The following is a 16,415-nucleotide window of genomic DNA, read 5'->3' on the forward strand; positions in this document are numbered from 1 at the left end:
GGCACAAATTCTCTCTTTTTGAAGCACCCTTTCAAAACATCTCTAGGAGCTGGATGTAACTTGGCTCTTATCGCAATGGATCTCTAATTGAATGAGAAAAATCTGAAAAGATTTTTTTCTTTGTTCTTAACTGTGGAGGCATGTAGTGATAACGATTATGTAGATGTTGTTAAAGATATATGAAAGAGATCAGAAATAAAGTTGAAAATTCTGTGAATGTCCAATAGTCTAACTGAGCAGAATTAGGTTCATGATATGGTACACCAAGTTATTTATTAAAACTGATTGTACTTGAATTGTTGACCTGTCTTAATTCCTTCATGTTCAGATCTACTGCTGATCTGGCTTCTATTTTAATTTTATATTTTAGGATTCCTTCATTTACAGTATTATTATTTGAATAATGTTTTATTTGCCATGAGAGTTAGTGATGACTTCTTCTTCGATGTAATTGTAAATTTACTAATGGAGCTTCAGAGCATTGTAGTACAAATCAAATCTACTGTCCTTCATCAGGAGTATTTGTTATAAATTGGTTATTAATTGGAATTAAAATTTTAAACTGCCAAGAATCAATCATTTTGCAGACCATTTTAAACGTATGGAGATGTGGGCCTTTCATGAAAGAGTTGAATCAGGTTTCTTTGTTGAGTGATAATTATTGCTGTACAGGTGGCACAGGTTAAGATTGCTTCTATTGATCTTTAATTAACAATGTGTTTTATATACCTTACAGGATTATAGTGCATCTGTTGTGCAACAGACAAGTTTAACACACAATTCTACATACTCTGAAGGTATGACAGAAATCAGTAATTATTGTACTGTTATTTCTCACCCTTTAGAACATTGATGATTTGCAGCAGAAAGTGATAATTTGAGCCATTATTGGTATCTCAAAATGAATGTAAACCCAATTCAGAGTTGTCAAATCCCTTTGTCTTCAAGTACTGACATATTTGTAAAGATTTGTATTGACTGAGGCCAGTTATCACCAAAGTACTTTTTCCTTAAAGCATTGATAATATTAATAAGGATCTATCATTTTTAAATATGACTGATTCAAGATTATGGTTCAAGATACTAGTGATGCTAATTAGTTTGGAAGTTTGTGAGCAGCAGCCTCAGATAACTGCCTTGTTGAAACTCGTTGAGGTGATCAGGTATCTGTGTGTTTAATTGTTTTGTGGTGAAGAGGTAACTTGCTTCCAAATGTTTTCATTCTTGAATGTAATCTGCAGCAGATATAATTCTGCTTATATGATCAAATGTATGAGCCAAATTCAGCTCTAGATTCAACACTGCTTTGTATGAACCTATAAATTAGGAAGAGGAGTAAGTTACTTAGCTGCTCAAAACTGTTTCACCAATCGAATGTATCTATTTTATGTGTATATTCTGAAAGATCCTCTCAGTGTCTACTAGTGCATTTTGACCAAATGGTCCATTGAACTAAACTGCCAGCTTACTTCAGCTAGCTTTGTTTTCATGCCCTCATAATTGTCCTTTTTAAATGTTTTGAACCTATTCTTTGCTACTTCAAACTGAATGCAACATTTATTCTGTCCACTCTTCTCTCCTAATAGATTCCTTCTTCGGCCTTTGACCTTTGCCACCCAACTGGCTTCAACTATCACCTTTCAGCAAGCCTCCTTCCCTTCTCCCCCCCCCCCCCCCAGTATATTCTGCTGTCTTTCCTCTTCCTTCTCAGTCCTGATGAAGGGTCTCTGCCTGAAACATCAACTGCTTATTTATATCCAAAAATGCTGCCTGATCTACTGAGTTCCTCCAGTATTTTGTGTAAGTTGCTTTGGATTTCCAGCATTTGCAGAATCTCCTGTGCTTATTGTTAAGTAGCCTGAATCATTCCTGCAAGTGACTTACCTTTAATATATCTGAAACCACTTCTAGATCCTTGTCTCCTGAATTTTGGTCACCTCTCTTTGGCATGCAAATGGCATAATGAACGGGCAGAGTCATTCCACCACATTTAAATAATTTTATGTCCTTCTTTAATTTCATATATTCAGCTCCTAATCAATGTCATCTTGTAACATTGTCTTTATAAAGCTCTCAGGTTAAATTTGTACATACCTTTCATCAGTTTTATTTTGAATTCTGTGCCCTCAGTTACAGAACCTTTAATTTTGACATTTCATTATTGTTCTAACATCTAGCCTCACATCCATATTTACTATTAAATTTGCATTCATCTCTGTCTCTTTGTTATATTAATACCTTTCACTCCAGCATTGTCACTCCTGTTTGATTTACAACAGCTTAGAAACTTTGATTCATTGTTCCCTCTATTTAGTTTAAAATCCTCTCCACTTCCCTAGCTATTCACTACATCTCTGGTACCAGAAAGATTGAGATGTGGATTGTCTCAGTGGAGTAGCTCCCACTGAACAGTATGCACTATAATTACTGGATCCTCCCCACGTCCTGTTCAAAGCTGCTCGAACCCAGAGGAAATATCCCAAAGCTTAGATCCAGGCATGTAATACAATCTACAATACTTCTGCTGTATGTTTGGGGAACAGTATTAAACCCTGCACAACGCTATCCCCTACTATGAATCCAGATGAAGGGCCTTATTTCAAAACGAGTTGAGTTGTTCTCGGATCTTGGCAATTTACTTGCAAACGTTTCATCACCATGTGAGGAGACATCATCAGTGCACTGTTGACTGTAGTGTGTCCGCCGAATGATTGGCCTTTACATACTTTTCAATCAGCTGATTGGACGTCATTTTGGAAACTCAATTGTGATGTGGGGAGGAAATCTTGTTGCTGATTGGTTGTGTGGTGAACTTCGTGCGTTGTGGTCTGAAATTTTGCCCCGCATTGGCTCATAAATAGGGTCAAGGTCTATATGTTCGTTTATAGATTTGTTTACAGAAAAACATGCTTCTAGGTATTCTCTTGCATAATGTATCTGATGCTGAGTCGAATTTGTGCCCCTCTTGATCCTTATGGGTAGAGACCAGGGAGAGTTTGTCATGCTGCTTTACATCCAGTTGATGCTCATGAATCCTTGTGGATAGTTCCCTCCTAGTTTGGCTGACAAACTATTTGCTGCAGTCACTGCATTGGGTTTTGTAGACTACATTGGTCTTGTCAAAGAGCTTGGTTCATTCGTTTGGTCTGCAAAGTACTCTCCTCACTGTTGCTACTGGCTTCAGTTGTACACAAGCCAACAGCATCTGCATTCTCTTGTGTCACCACATATATTTGTTTGCTTCCTCTTTGCAGATGGTTAATACCTTGCCTCACTCAATCTCATCAGAACCTCAAACGCTCTAGACAGTTACCAAGCTCTCTTGTTCCATTACCTCATTTTCAGTCACAGTATCTCTCCATGACTACTGAGCAAATCGTAAGACCCCATATCATTGGGGTGCAAAGTATCTTTGTAACCTTACCCTTCCCTATCTGCTACTTGGCTCCAGTTTAAATAGTGAACTAAAGGTAACTGAGATGAAAACAAGGCAGATATATTTGCCCTGAATTACACTGATATACAGGAGCTCCCATGTGATGCAGCCATGACAAAGGAATTGTATAAGTCTAGGTGGCGTGAGGCCAAGTGGTTAAGGCGTTGGACTAGTGATCTGAAGGTTGTGAGTTTGAGCCCCAGCCAAGGCAGCGTGTTGTATCCTTGAGCAAGACACTTAAGCACACATTGCTCCAGTCCACCCAGCTGAAAATGGGTACCGGCAAACTGCTGGGGGTTAACATCGCGATAGACTGGTGTCCTATCTGGGGGGGGGGGGGGGGGTGGGGTGGGGGGGAGTCTCGTACTCTCAGTCGCTTCATGCCACGGAAACCAGCATAAGCACCGGCCTGATGAACCACAGAGGCTCAGGGACAGACTTTAACTTTTTAACTAACATAACTCTAGACTCCAGACCTAGAGAAAGCATTGAGTAACCAAAAATATTATTATAACACTCCTTGGCCCCCTATCATCTATCAGTTTCCTTCGGAACACACAAAATATCCAAAGCCTGCTTGTGATACACAACTGGCAAAGGAAGTCCATTTTGAAAATCAAAAAATTCTCAAGGAGCTGAAAGTTTGGATTTAAAATGGAAAATGCTGGAAATTCTCAGAAGGTTTAGGCAGTATCTGTGGATGGAGAAATAAAGTTCATATCCGAGGAAAAGTGAGAAAATAAGTGAGTTTTACATTGTGGAGAGAGAGGATAGCGCAAAGGAAATATCCCTGATACAGATAACCCTTAATTCTCTGTCAGGGTTACATTTCATTCCAAACTTAATTTATTCAGTCTCTTCTGGAGAGCCTCTTATCATAACACCCCTGAGGTGCATTGCATTATGTAGGAACTTACTTCTCCAGAGATGTACTACAACTTCGAATTATTGTAAAGGTGGAGCAGAATTACCAGGACTATACCAGGACCCAACGGTTAAATTGCAGATGACGTCAACTGGGGTAGCCATCTATAGGTTTAAGAAAATTTTTGTGACAATTAACATTGCCAAGACAATACAATAAACTGCCAGGTACATAGAAAGAAACAATTTTGGTTGAGGAGATTAGGGTAGCAGTTCAACAAACTTGCATGCAAAGGATGATAGATGTTTGAAAGAGTCTTTGGCAAGCTGCAGTGCATATTGATGGAGACACAAGAGACAGGTGGATTGCTACAAGTGCCACGTGCTAGTGAGGCTACAAAGAGGGATTATGTAGTTTAATATATGGAGTTAGAGTAGGAGGGATCCCGTAAGACTTTTGGATCATTGGGCTCTCTTCCAGGGAAGGTGCGATCTGTACAGAAGGAACAGTTTCCCCCTGAACTAAAGGAGGACTAACATCCTAGCAGGAAGACTTGTTAATACTGCTTGGTGGGGTTTAAACTAGAGTTGCAAGGGGATGGGAGCCAGAGTGCCAGAACAGTTAGTGGAGAGGTTGTGGAGGCAGATGTTAGTAAGACCTCAGACAAAGGTAGGAATTGAAAGGTTGAGCATGGTGTGACTAGTGTCCTGAACTGCTTATATTTCAATGCAAAAGATATCTTAGGAAAGGTGGAAGCTAGTGCTGAAGATGAGGTAGCAGGTTTACAACAGAGGCAATGTGTAGTGAAGAGAGGCTGGTAATCGGGAAAAATTCAGTCAACAGGATGAGTTGCAATGTAAAAAGTGGACAAAATTGAAAAGTGAATACCGGACAAAAGCTGTTATATTTGAATGTGCGCAGTATACGGACTAAGGTAAATGAAGTTGTAGCACAGTTGCAGATTGGCAGGTATGACATTGTAGGCATCACTGAATCATGACTAAAAGAAGATTATAGCTAGCAGCTTAATGTCCAGGGATGCACATTGTATCGAAAGGACAGGCAGGAAGGCAGAGGGGACGGTGTTACTCTGTTGGTAAAAAATGAAATCAAATCATTAGAAAGAGGGGTCAGAGGTACTGATTCATTGTGGATAGAGCTAAGGAACTGCAAGGGTAAAAAGACCCTAATGGGAGTTGTATAGACACCCCAAATAGTAGTAAGGCTGTTACAAATTACCATGGGAAATAGAAATGCATGCCAAAAGGGCAATGTTACAGTAGTCATGGGGGATTTCAATATGCAGGTACATTGGGAAAATCAGGTTGGTGCTGGATTACAGATGGGGGAACTTCTTGAGTTAGAGTGCCTATGAAATGAATTTTTAGAGCAGCTCGTGGTTGAGTCCACTAGGGGATCAGCTGGTGTGGATTGGGTGTTGTGCAATGGACTAGAATTGATTAGAGAGCTTAAGGTAAAAGAACTCTTGGGAACAAGTGATCATAATATCATTGAATTTACCATGAAATTTGAGAAGGAGAATCCAAAGACAGATGTTTCAGTATTACAGTGGAGTAAAGGGAATTACAGAGGCATGAGAGAGGAGTTGGCCAGAATTAATTGGAAAAGAACATTGGCAGGGATGATGGCAGAGTAGCAATGGCTGGAATTTCTGGAAGCAATTCGGAAGGCACAGGATATATACATCCCAAAAAGGAAGAAGTATTCTAAAGGAAAGATGGCATAACCACAGCTAACAAAGGAATCAAAGCCAGCATAAAAGCCAAAAAGTAGGCAAATAACAGAGCAAAAATTAGTGGGAAGTTAGAGGATTGGGAAGCTTTTAAAAACCAACAGAAGGCAATAAAAGTCGTTAAGAAGGTAAAGATGGAATATGAAAGTAAGTTAGCCAATAATATTAAAGATACCAAAAGTTTCTTCAGATACATAAAGCATAAAAGAGAGGTGAGAGTGGATATTGAACGACTGGAAAACAATGATGGAGAGGTAGTAATGATGGACAAGAAAATGGCAGATGACTGAATAAGTATTTTTGCATCATTCTTCACTGTGGAAAACACTAGCAGTATGATGAAAGTTCCAGCTGTCGGGGTCATTAACTGTGTGAAGTTGACATTACTAGCAAGAAGGTTCTTGGGGAAACTAAAAGGACTGAAGGTAAAAAGTCACCTGGATGAGATGGTGTACACCCCAGGGTTCTAAAAGAGGTGGCTGAAGAGATTATGGAGGTATTAGGAGTGATCTTTCAGGAATCAGTAGATTCTGGAATGTTTCTGGAAGACTGGAAAATTGCAAATGTCACTCCAATCTTCAAGAAGGGAGAGAGACAGAAGAAAGGAAACTGTAGGCCAGTTAGTCTAACTCAGTGTTTGGGAAGATGTTAGAATTGATTATCAAGGATGAGGTCTCAGGGTGCTTGGAGATACATGATAAAATAGGCTGTCATCACCACAGTTTCCTCAAGGAAGAATCTAGCCTGACAAATCTGTTGGAAACAGCAAGCAGGGTATACAAAGGAGAATCGATTGATGTTGTGTACTTGGATTTTCAGAAAGCCCATGACAAACTGCCACACACGAGGCTGCATAACAAGATACAAGCCCACGTTATTACAGCAAAGAGTCTAATGTGGATAAAGCAGTAGCTGATTGATAGGAGGCAAAGAGTGGGAATAAAGGGAGCCTTTTCTGTTTGGCTACCGGTGACTAATGGTGTTCCACAGGGGTCTGTGTTGTAACCGATTCTTTTTATATTGTATGTCAATGACTTGGATGATGGATTTGAAGGCTTTGTTGCAAAGTTTGCAGACGATATGAAGGTAGGTGGAGCGACAGGTAGTTTTGAGAAAGTAGAGAGGCTACAGAAAGACTTCGACAGATGAGGAGAACGGCCAAAGAAATAGCAGATGGAATACAGTGCCAGGAAGTATATGGTCAATGCACTTTGGTAGAAGAAATGAGAAGGTTGACTAGTTTTTAAATGGAGAGAAAATACAAAAGAACTGAGGTGCAAAGGGACTTGGGAGTCCTTGTGCAGGATTCCCTAAAGATTAATTTGCAGGTTGAGTCTGTGGTAAAGAAGGGAAATGCAATGTTAGTGTTCATTTCAAGAGGAGTAGAATATAAAATCAAGGATGTAATGTTGAGACTTTATAAAGCAGTTTTGGGCCCCTTAGAAAGGATCTGCTGAAACTGAAGAGGGTTCAAAGGAGGTTCACGAAAATGATTCCAGGATTGAATGGCTTGTCATATGAGGAATGTTTGACGGCTTTGGGCCTGTATTCACTAGAATTCAGAAGAAAGAGGGGTGATCTCATTGAAACCTATTGAATGGTGAAAGGCCTTGATAGAGTGGATCTGGAGATGATTTTTCCTAAGGTGGGAGAGTCTCAGAGGACACAACCTCAGAATAGAAGGGCTTTCTTTTAGAATGGAGATGAGGAGGAATTTCTTTAGCCAGAAAGTAGTGAATCTGTAGAATTCTTTGTCACATGCAGCTGTGGAGGTCAAGTCTTTATGTATATTTAAGGCAGAGGTTGATTGGTTCTTAACTGGTCAGGGCATGAAGGGATATGGGGAGAGAGGAGACAGGGGCTGAGAGGAAAATTGGATCGGCCATGATGAAATTGTGGAACAGACTCGATAGGCCAAATGGCCCAATTCTGCTCCTAGATTTTATAGTCTTATGGTATTATGGAATTGCTAATTTTAACTCTGAAACTCGTACATTTGTGTTAACCAACCTAATAAAGGATATGAGCGTATCTTTATTTATGGCATTTTGTTACATCAGCCATTTCTTCATTAGATGGCGGAAAAGGCAGAGGGCCAAGTCCTGAACTATGTTCCTGGCATTTTCCGAAAGAGTGCTCAAGTTTCTCCTTACATAGATGCTATTTGAATTGCCAAACTCTTTAAGTACTTTCTTAAAAACAGTTAAATAATTTGGGATGTTATGTTGTACCTAATTTTTTGGTATTTTTGACCATTTCTGCTAAATGAACAATTCTTTGGACTTCCAGGTGTTTGTTCACGTGATTGTCTCAATGGTGGCTTTTGCAGTGGGGATGATACATGTGACTGCACTGAGCGCCAGGCCAATGGAAGTCGTTGTCAGACAGGTCAGTGCAAAGTATATTTTGCAGAAAAGCCAGAATATTTACAATTTCTTGAAACACAAGAAAGTCTCCTTTAATTACAATATTCTATTCTAATTCTTCACGCCAGTTATAATAGTGTCAAGTTGTTTTATATATAAAATACAGGATTTATGTTATTTACCTGTATATTTAATGAGTGCATCTGAATTAACTATTTGAATTTGGGAAAGTTATTCACTCCATAAAGTAAAAGATTGCATAAATCAGACAACTGGGGCAGAATTCCCTTTTCAGCCACAGCTATATTTGCTTATAATCAAACTTTTCAATTTGTGTTTCCTTAGTTCCAAATCTTGGAGAAGACAGAGAAGGAATATGCAAGTCCTGGGGCCAATATCATTTTGAAACTTTCGATGGTCTCTATTTTTATTTTCCTGGGAAATGCTCTTATATTCTTGCAAAAGACTGTAGGAGAACAGAGCCTCAGTATATGGTGGAGGTAAGATGTATCTGAGTCTATTGAACAATTACTTGCATATCTTGTCACATAGTTCCATTTATCTTATTGTTTTGCTTCTTTTTATTCAGATACACAACAATGCAGAGTGCACATCTTCACATTACTCTTGCTCCAGGGCTTTAAGCTTATTTTTCCCAAATGAAGAAGAAATAACTATTCTTGGTCATTCAGTTACAAAAGGAAGAACCAGGTACAATTCTTACAAAAGCATAACTCCTTGAGAAAAATAGATTTCTGCTGTGCAAATATGAAATAAAATAAAATTGCAACACACTCAATGTGACCATATTGTATGCTATAAATTGGTAAGGAAGGAAATTTCCTCTTCTGAAATACATTGTCCAAAGATCAAGAGTCAGTTTTCTAAATATTTGTCCAGTAACTTGGCCATTTAAAGAAAACCAGAGAAGCTGCAGATGCTAGAAATGGGAGGAAGTCAGTAGGCCAGGCAGCATCTATGAAAACAAATAAACAGTCAATGTTTTGGGCTGAGAGCCTTCATCAGGACTTTTACTCTTTCCAGAAATGCTTTTAGGCCTGTTGAGTTTTTCTCAGAAGTTTTTGTTTTCATAACTTAACCACTTGTGTTACTATGAACCATTCCATGCTTTGAGGAATGTCAAGGGAAGGTTGAGGAGCCACTTGGCTTTTCCTTTTGTTTGCTATGATCTTCTGTTTAGAAATACATTTATTTATTGGAGACTTTGGAAGGACTGCAGTCCCATTTACCAGGCAGAGGTCTATTGTAATCTGCTAAAATGGTGCAAATAAGTATGACTTGGCATTCCAATTACATTTGCAGTTTTGAAAGAATTTTTTGTCTCGTCTTTGGTGACAGACACAAAGCCCAACATTAACAGAATTTCCTCTATCTTACATGGAAAATGTCAGTTATACTTACTACATTACAGAACAATGGACTGATAGAAAGGCTATAAAGATAAATATTTCATGGGTAAAGTTGTCTCACTAAATATAATGTTACAGTGGATCAGGTCATTTGTAATTTATTTCACTATTTGATGCTTGTTATGTTGATTTAGGTTAGTTTCAAAATATTTGTTTAATTTCTTCAGTAACGGTAGAGTAGCCTCATGCTACAATATTAATTGAACTTAAAAATGTTGTAACATACGGTACTGTGCAAAAGTCTTAGGCACATATATATAGCTAAGATGCTAAGACTATAGTACTGTAGTAATTTCGTGTACTGCAATGTGTTGCTGCCACAAAAAGAAACGAATTTCATGACATAAGTGAGTGATAATAAACCTGATTCTGAAATGTCTCCACTGTGGATGGAGAGTGGGAAAGGGCAGGGAGAAGGGACTCATGGTTGAGAAAATGGGAAGGGAAGAGGGAAGGAGTAGGAAGCTCAGCAGAATTATGATCAATAAACTAATTGTATGGAATCAAATAACCTTGCTTGGTGTCTTTGGGCTGGGTGTGTCTGTAACTGTGCCAACCCCTGTCCCTGGCATTCCTTCTCTGCCACTTGTCCCACACCCCTCCTGCACTCTACCCTCACCATTCCCAATGTCCTTTGCTCCCGCCAGATTTACAAGCTTGTTCTCCACTCCAAATACAGTATTGTGCAAAAGTCTTAGGCACTCTAGCTATATACGTATACGTGGCTAAGACTTTTGCACAGGACTGTAGTTGCCGAGAAATTCTATCTTGGGAGCTTAGTCTCCTCTCTCTTCCCTCCAATCCCTTATTCTGTTAGCCTCCTTTTGTAACACCCTTCTTGTCTTTGCTCCCAAATATTTAGCCCCACTGCACCCATCCCCAGTCTTGTTACCTTTCCTCATGTTTGGATCAGATAGAAGCTCCAACAGACCATAATATTGTGGTTCTGCTTAACCATGCCAACCGATCCATTAATGTTGTGCTTTGTCCCCTCAATACATACTGAGTTTCAGAGGGCCGGAAATTTGATCCAAAAATTCAGTTATCATTCATCCTGTTCCAAAAAAAGAGCACTGAGGCCACAGAAATTATATCTCATTAAGGAATAAATATGTTAGTCTAGGATTTAATAGTTTTGGATCTCATCACCATTTGTAGCTTTTGTATAATTTCAAGGATTTTATCATTGCAAGCATCCTGAATGACTTACACATTCTCAGGATTGAAGTTCATCATACTGTACATGAACTACACTGACAATATATTATAAATGATAAGCCATCAATAGACCTTAATTATTCATCATTTCGAGATAGATCACTTGGATACAGGGACATAGATTGCTCATCAATTGGATTTGATATATACCTGGTACAGTAGGCTGATATCCGGTGATACAGGGATCAGTGATTGGATAATTCATGATATAGATAAAAAGAAGCAGATTTTATTAAACGCAAAATGCTGGTGGAACACAGCAGGCCAGGCAGCATCTATAGGAAGAAGTACAGTTGACCTCAGCCTGAAACGTCGACTGTACTTCTTCCTATAGATGCTGCCTGGCCTGCTGCATTCCACCAGCATTTTGTGTGTGTGTTGCTTGAATTCCTCGTGCAGATTTCCTCGTGTTTAGATTTTATTGAATGTGACTTTAGACAAGTTAAGTATTTTCTAATTCCATTAGTCACTAAAATTAATTAGCATTTTTATTTATTTACCGTTGCCTTTCTTTCAGATTGCCCTTGCCTCAGACGATTGGACATGCATTCTTTGAGCGCCTGGCTGATTACATACTTGTTAAGACAACATTTGGATTTTCCTTGGCATGGGATGGGCTCTCTGGTGTTTATATCAAGCTTACAGAGAAACACAATGGCAAACCCTGTGGTCTATGTGGTAATTACAATGGAGATATGTCTGATGATCTCAATACAAGCTATAGTAAGTATTCCTTGCTGGTTATGGTTTCCTTTTCTTAAAACGCACACTCCATCCACAGTCTCTTCACAGAAGATTAACATTGAACATGTGATTGCTCTTAAGTGGCTTCTTAAGAAATTTGCAGAAACAGAAGACTTGAACTTTAAGCAAATTTTTAATCTTCATTCCTTTTTTTTTGGCCAAAATAAAATATGGCTAGAACAACTAGTAAATGTTTCCTTTCTGCATTGAAGCAGAACATATCCTGATGGACGGATTAAGGTTTTGATCTCGGGATATGGGAAAAGTGCAGGAGAATACCTGCATTCTCAACCTGGATTCTCAAGATCAGGCATCAAGATGTCCAACATTAATAGAAACAGTGGTTCTCAACCTGGGGTCCACAGACACCACGGTTAATGGTTAGGGTCCATGGCATAAAAGAAGGTTGGGAACCCCTGAATAGAAAGGTTATTTTTTTTCAAGGTATTCAACTCTCTGATTGTGAAGCCCATTAAAAATGGCTTGAATCATAATACAACTGAATTTGAACATTGTGAGATTGACTGCTCATAAAATGTGTTGACTTTGAGAGCAGCACAATGAAAAACTTTTAAATCTTCACTTTGTTCTTACTGTAAACCCGCATCTCAGATTTCTAGTAAAGCGTCCAATATAAGTAGTCAGATGTGATCACAGGCCATGTAGAAATAAAAATCTCATTCAAGTGTCATGCAGCATACTGTTTGAATTTAGATATGAACAAGTGTACTATTAAATGGATCACTTGGCAGGTGAATTAGAAACATGTTCTTAAAGTCTCTGCTTAGCAGAACAGTTCTAATCAATCTGCAGGAATCTGGAAGGAAAGATTTTCTATTTGTATGTGGCCTTAACAACCTCTGACTATCTCAATCCATCCTAGGAATTGAAGCAGCTAAGGTGTCATCAATGTCATAAAATGGGGAAATGTGAGTCAAAATTTTCTGTGCAGGAACATTCCCAGAGGATAATGAGATGCATGTCCAGGTTATCTATTTTAGCTAAATTGGTTGCAGAATAAACATTTGGATGAATAACAAAGGAATATCCTTGCTTGTCTTTGAGATGTGTCTGGGAATTTCTGTGCCTGGTCGCCTGAGAGTGTTGATAAGATCAAGGATAATGGTCTGAATATCTAACTTGTAACTTACCTTTCTGAATGTAGATATACTCAATATTGAAACTAACAAAGGCAGTGTATCTGGTGTGGCATTGAACAATATGCCTTATATAAATATCCATTTTATTTTTGCATTATAGATTTATTTGAAGATGGAGATATTTGATTTAATGTCAGTTGTGTATTTGCAGTGCTTTTTAAGTTTATATAAGTTTAGGTGTTGGTAGCAAATTAAATAACCTTGTTATGTGCAAACTAAGGTCTATAGAATTCATAGAGTCGTGCAATTTTATCAACGGCTAGAGTACTTTGAGTATAATGGCAAGAAAGTTTGGAGAGGTACATGGATGGTAGGGGTATGGAGGGCTATGGTCCCAGTGAAGGTTGATGGGAGTAGGCAGTTTTAATGGTTCCGCACAGACTAGATGGGCTGAAATGCCTGCTTTTGTGCTGTACTTTTCTATAAGTCCATGCCTCTAAATGCTCATCTTTATATTTAGTATTTTTCTGCCCACTAGCCCTTTGCTTGTGATGGTTTGTATGTTGTTTTCTGATTTTTTAGCACTGATTAATTTTGTGTATATGACATTTTCTTACAGAAGTTAGGACTTGGGTGGAAGTGAGTACGCATCAATTTTTGCAGTGATACTTCAGACAATAAAATGTAATATATTGTATTAACCTTATGAAGATACACCTGTCGTTTCTACAGGTATGCTGACTGAGGATATTGCAGTCTTTGGAAACAGCTGGATGTCACAGTCTCCTTTCGATTCCCCATGTGAATCTGTTCCACTTGATTTCCCTAGTCCATGCCGGTTTAAAGGAGCAACAATTAATGTTAGTGCAGTCTGAATTACTTTTACAAACATTTAGGACCTCTGCAATCCTGAATATTATAATACTGCATTGAAATATGGTATCTAAATACTGAAATGTGTTCTGTACTAGAATTATTCATGATTCTGTAGCTTATAGTTCAATTCCGGCATTGGGTTCAAATAATACACTGGGGTTTCTATTATAGAAAGAATAAAATTCTAAAAGGATAGGACATGCTAGATGCAGGAAGATTGTTTCCGATGTTGGGGAAGTCCAGAACGAGAGGTCACAGTTTAAGGATAAAGGGGAAGCCTTTTAGGACGGAGATGAGGAAAAACTTCTTCACACAGAGAGTGGTGAATCTGTGGAATTCTCTGCCACAGGAAACAGTTGAGGCCAGTTCATTGGCTATATTTAAGAGGAAGTTAGATATGGCCCTTGTGGCTAAAGGGATCAGGGGGTATGGAGAGAATGCAGGTACAGGGTTCTGAGTTGGATGATCAGCCATGATCATACTGAATGGCAGTGCAGGCTCGAAGGGCTGAATGGCCTACTCCTGCACCTATTTTCTATGTTTCTAATATTGTATGTTCTTTATGAGATTAATATAGATCTACTGGGATGACACAGATACAGAAAGCTAGAAAAGTACCACATTAAACCTATTGTAACAGAAAGGGTCAGAGTTAATTTGATAGGCAATGAGTTTTGTTTGAGGGTCAAACCTTCTGATGTGGAAAATGGATCAAAGTAAATTTTATTATCAAAGTACATATATACCACCATATACAACCCTGAGGTTCATTTTCTTGCGGGAATACTCAATAAATCTATAGAATGATAAGCATAACAGAATCAATGAAAAAACTGTCCAGTGAGGGTGTTCAACCACAGTGCAGAAGGCAACAAACCGAGTAAATAAAAAGAGAAGAAATAGTAATAATAATAATAATAAAATAAATAAGCAATAAATATTGAGAACTTGAGATGAAGCATCCTTGAAAGCGAGTCCACAGATTGTGAGAACATTTCAATGATGGGACAAGTGAAGTTATTCCCTTTTGTTCAAGAGCCTGATGGTTGAGGAGTAGTAACTTTTCCTGAACCTGGTGGTGAGAGTCCTGAAGCTCTTGTACCTTCTTCCTGTTGGCAGCAGTGAGCAGAGAGCATGACCTGGGTGGTGGGGGTCTCTGATGATGGATGCTACTTCCCTGCAACAGCATTTCATGTAGATGTGCTCTTTGGCTGGGAGAGCTTTACCCATGATAGGCTGGGATGTTTCCACTACTGCTTGTCAAATTGTTGATTCTCTATCAGGCTGTGATGCAGCCGGTCAATATACTCTCCGCTATACATCTATAGAAGCTATTCAGCTCTTTGAATAGTTTCTACACCGAATTGACCTTAGTCGGCTGGCGGTGTAGTAGCATCCACACTGGATTTCAGGGCGAGTGGATCGTGGGTTCGAATCTGGCCAGCTCTTTGCTTGCTTTCCATCCATACTGGGTTGAGCGTTGAGGTAGCAACTCGGTCTCGTAAAAATCAGATAAAATGCTAAAGAAATGGCAAGGTTGTGACCTGATGCACCACAAGGCGCCGAATGGAACAACATCAACAATTGACCTTGGCTCTAATTTTAATATTATGCATTCAGAGTACGATGCCTGCCTAGCCAGCCAACGGGGCACAAAGTGACAAAGTAATGCTCTCTATGTCATTAGCTTAAGATTGAATTACCAAATGGGAATGCTTTAATCTTATTAAAATAAAGTTAAAAGTATCAGGAAGACACACACACGAGAAATTCTGCAGGCGCTGGAAATCCAAAGCAACACACAAAATGCTGGAGGAACTCAGCAGGTCGGGCAGCATCTGTGGAAGTGAATAAAGAGTCGAGGTTTCAGGCTGAGACCCTCCTTCAGGACTCTATAAGAAAGCATAAGGAAGAATTTAGCACCGTACGCTGATTTGCTTTGCATTTTACAATTGACAGTTGCAGCCTAATCATAGTTGACTTGTCAACTAGGTGTTCATGATTATAACCTTTATTCCTGTACAAACGTTTTGGAAAAATAGTGCAGAATAGTTATTCAATGTGATTCTTTTCAATTTATTTCAGGATATCATTGCAAAATGTGAAGCTCTACTGGGTTTCCCTTTTTTCACTTGTCGTGAAAATGTTCAGCCTAATTCGTATGTCGCCAGTTGTATTAATGATCTGTGCGAGTAAGTAATCAAAGTGTAACTAAATTTATTACGGTTAATTGAATAAAAAAGTTACATGTGTAAGCTAATATGCTATATGCTGCATGTTAAGGAGGTTTACTGTTCCTTTGAACAGGTTAGATGATTCTGAAACTCATTGTCGTGCGTTAAAGGAGTATGCCAGGGCATGTTCTCATGCAGGCTACCCCATTGCAGACTGGAGAGATGATTTTCCTGCTTGTAGTAAGTTAATTTTATTGTTTTACATACAACTGCGTATGACTTTTAAACCATGCTTGTATAACATGGGTGGTGGCATGGAGATATGTCTCTACCAAAGGAGGAGTAAGGTGCTCCTTCCCTCCGCTAGCCTGCAGGTCACCTTTGGGCAATGTGAAACACCTGCTTACCCCCTCCAAACTAGTAGCTTCTCATTGGACCAGCTGCTCATGTGAA

The 16,415-nt window shown here is 38.9% G+C and overlaps 1 protein-coding gene across 1 annotated transcript in view; it reads left to right on the plus strand.

Annotated features, from left to right (window-relative positions):
- otogl (otogelin-like) overlaps positions 1–16,415 on the plus strand; it is a 165,150-nt gene that overhangs the window by 5,645 nt on the left and 143,090 nt on the right. The window contains exons 5-12 of the mRNA XM_073057619.1: positions 737–797; positions 8,344–8,442; positions 8,766–8,920; positions 9,010–9,131; positions 11,586–11,791; positions 13,645–13,772; positions 15,874–15,980; positions 16,096–16,202. Of these exons, the coding sequence (XP_072913720.1) occupies positions 737–797; positions 8,344–8,442; positions 8,766–8,920; positions 9,010–9,131; positions 11,586–11,791; positions 13,645–13,772; positions 15,874–15,980; positions 16,096–16,202 (985 nt within the window). The remainder of the gene's footprint in view (positions 1–736; positions 798–8,343; positions 8,443–8,765; positions 8,921–9,009; positions 9,132–11,585; positions 11,792–13,644; positions 13,773–15,873; positions 15,981–16,095; positions 16,203–16,415) is intronic.

Source organism: Hemitrygon akajei, chromosome 10, assembly GCF_048418815.1.
Source record: "Hemitrygon akajei chromosome 10, sHemAka1.3, whole genome shotgun sequence".
NCBI classification, from domain to species: domain Eukaryota; kingdom Metazoa; phylum Chordata; class Chondrichthyes; order Myliobatiformes; family Dasyatidae; genus Hemitrygon; species Hemitrygon akajei.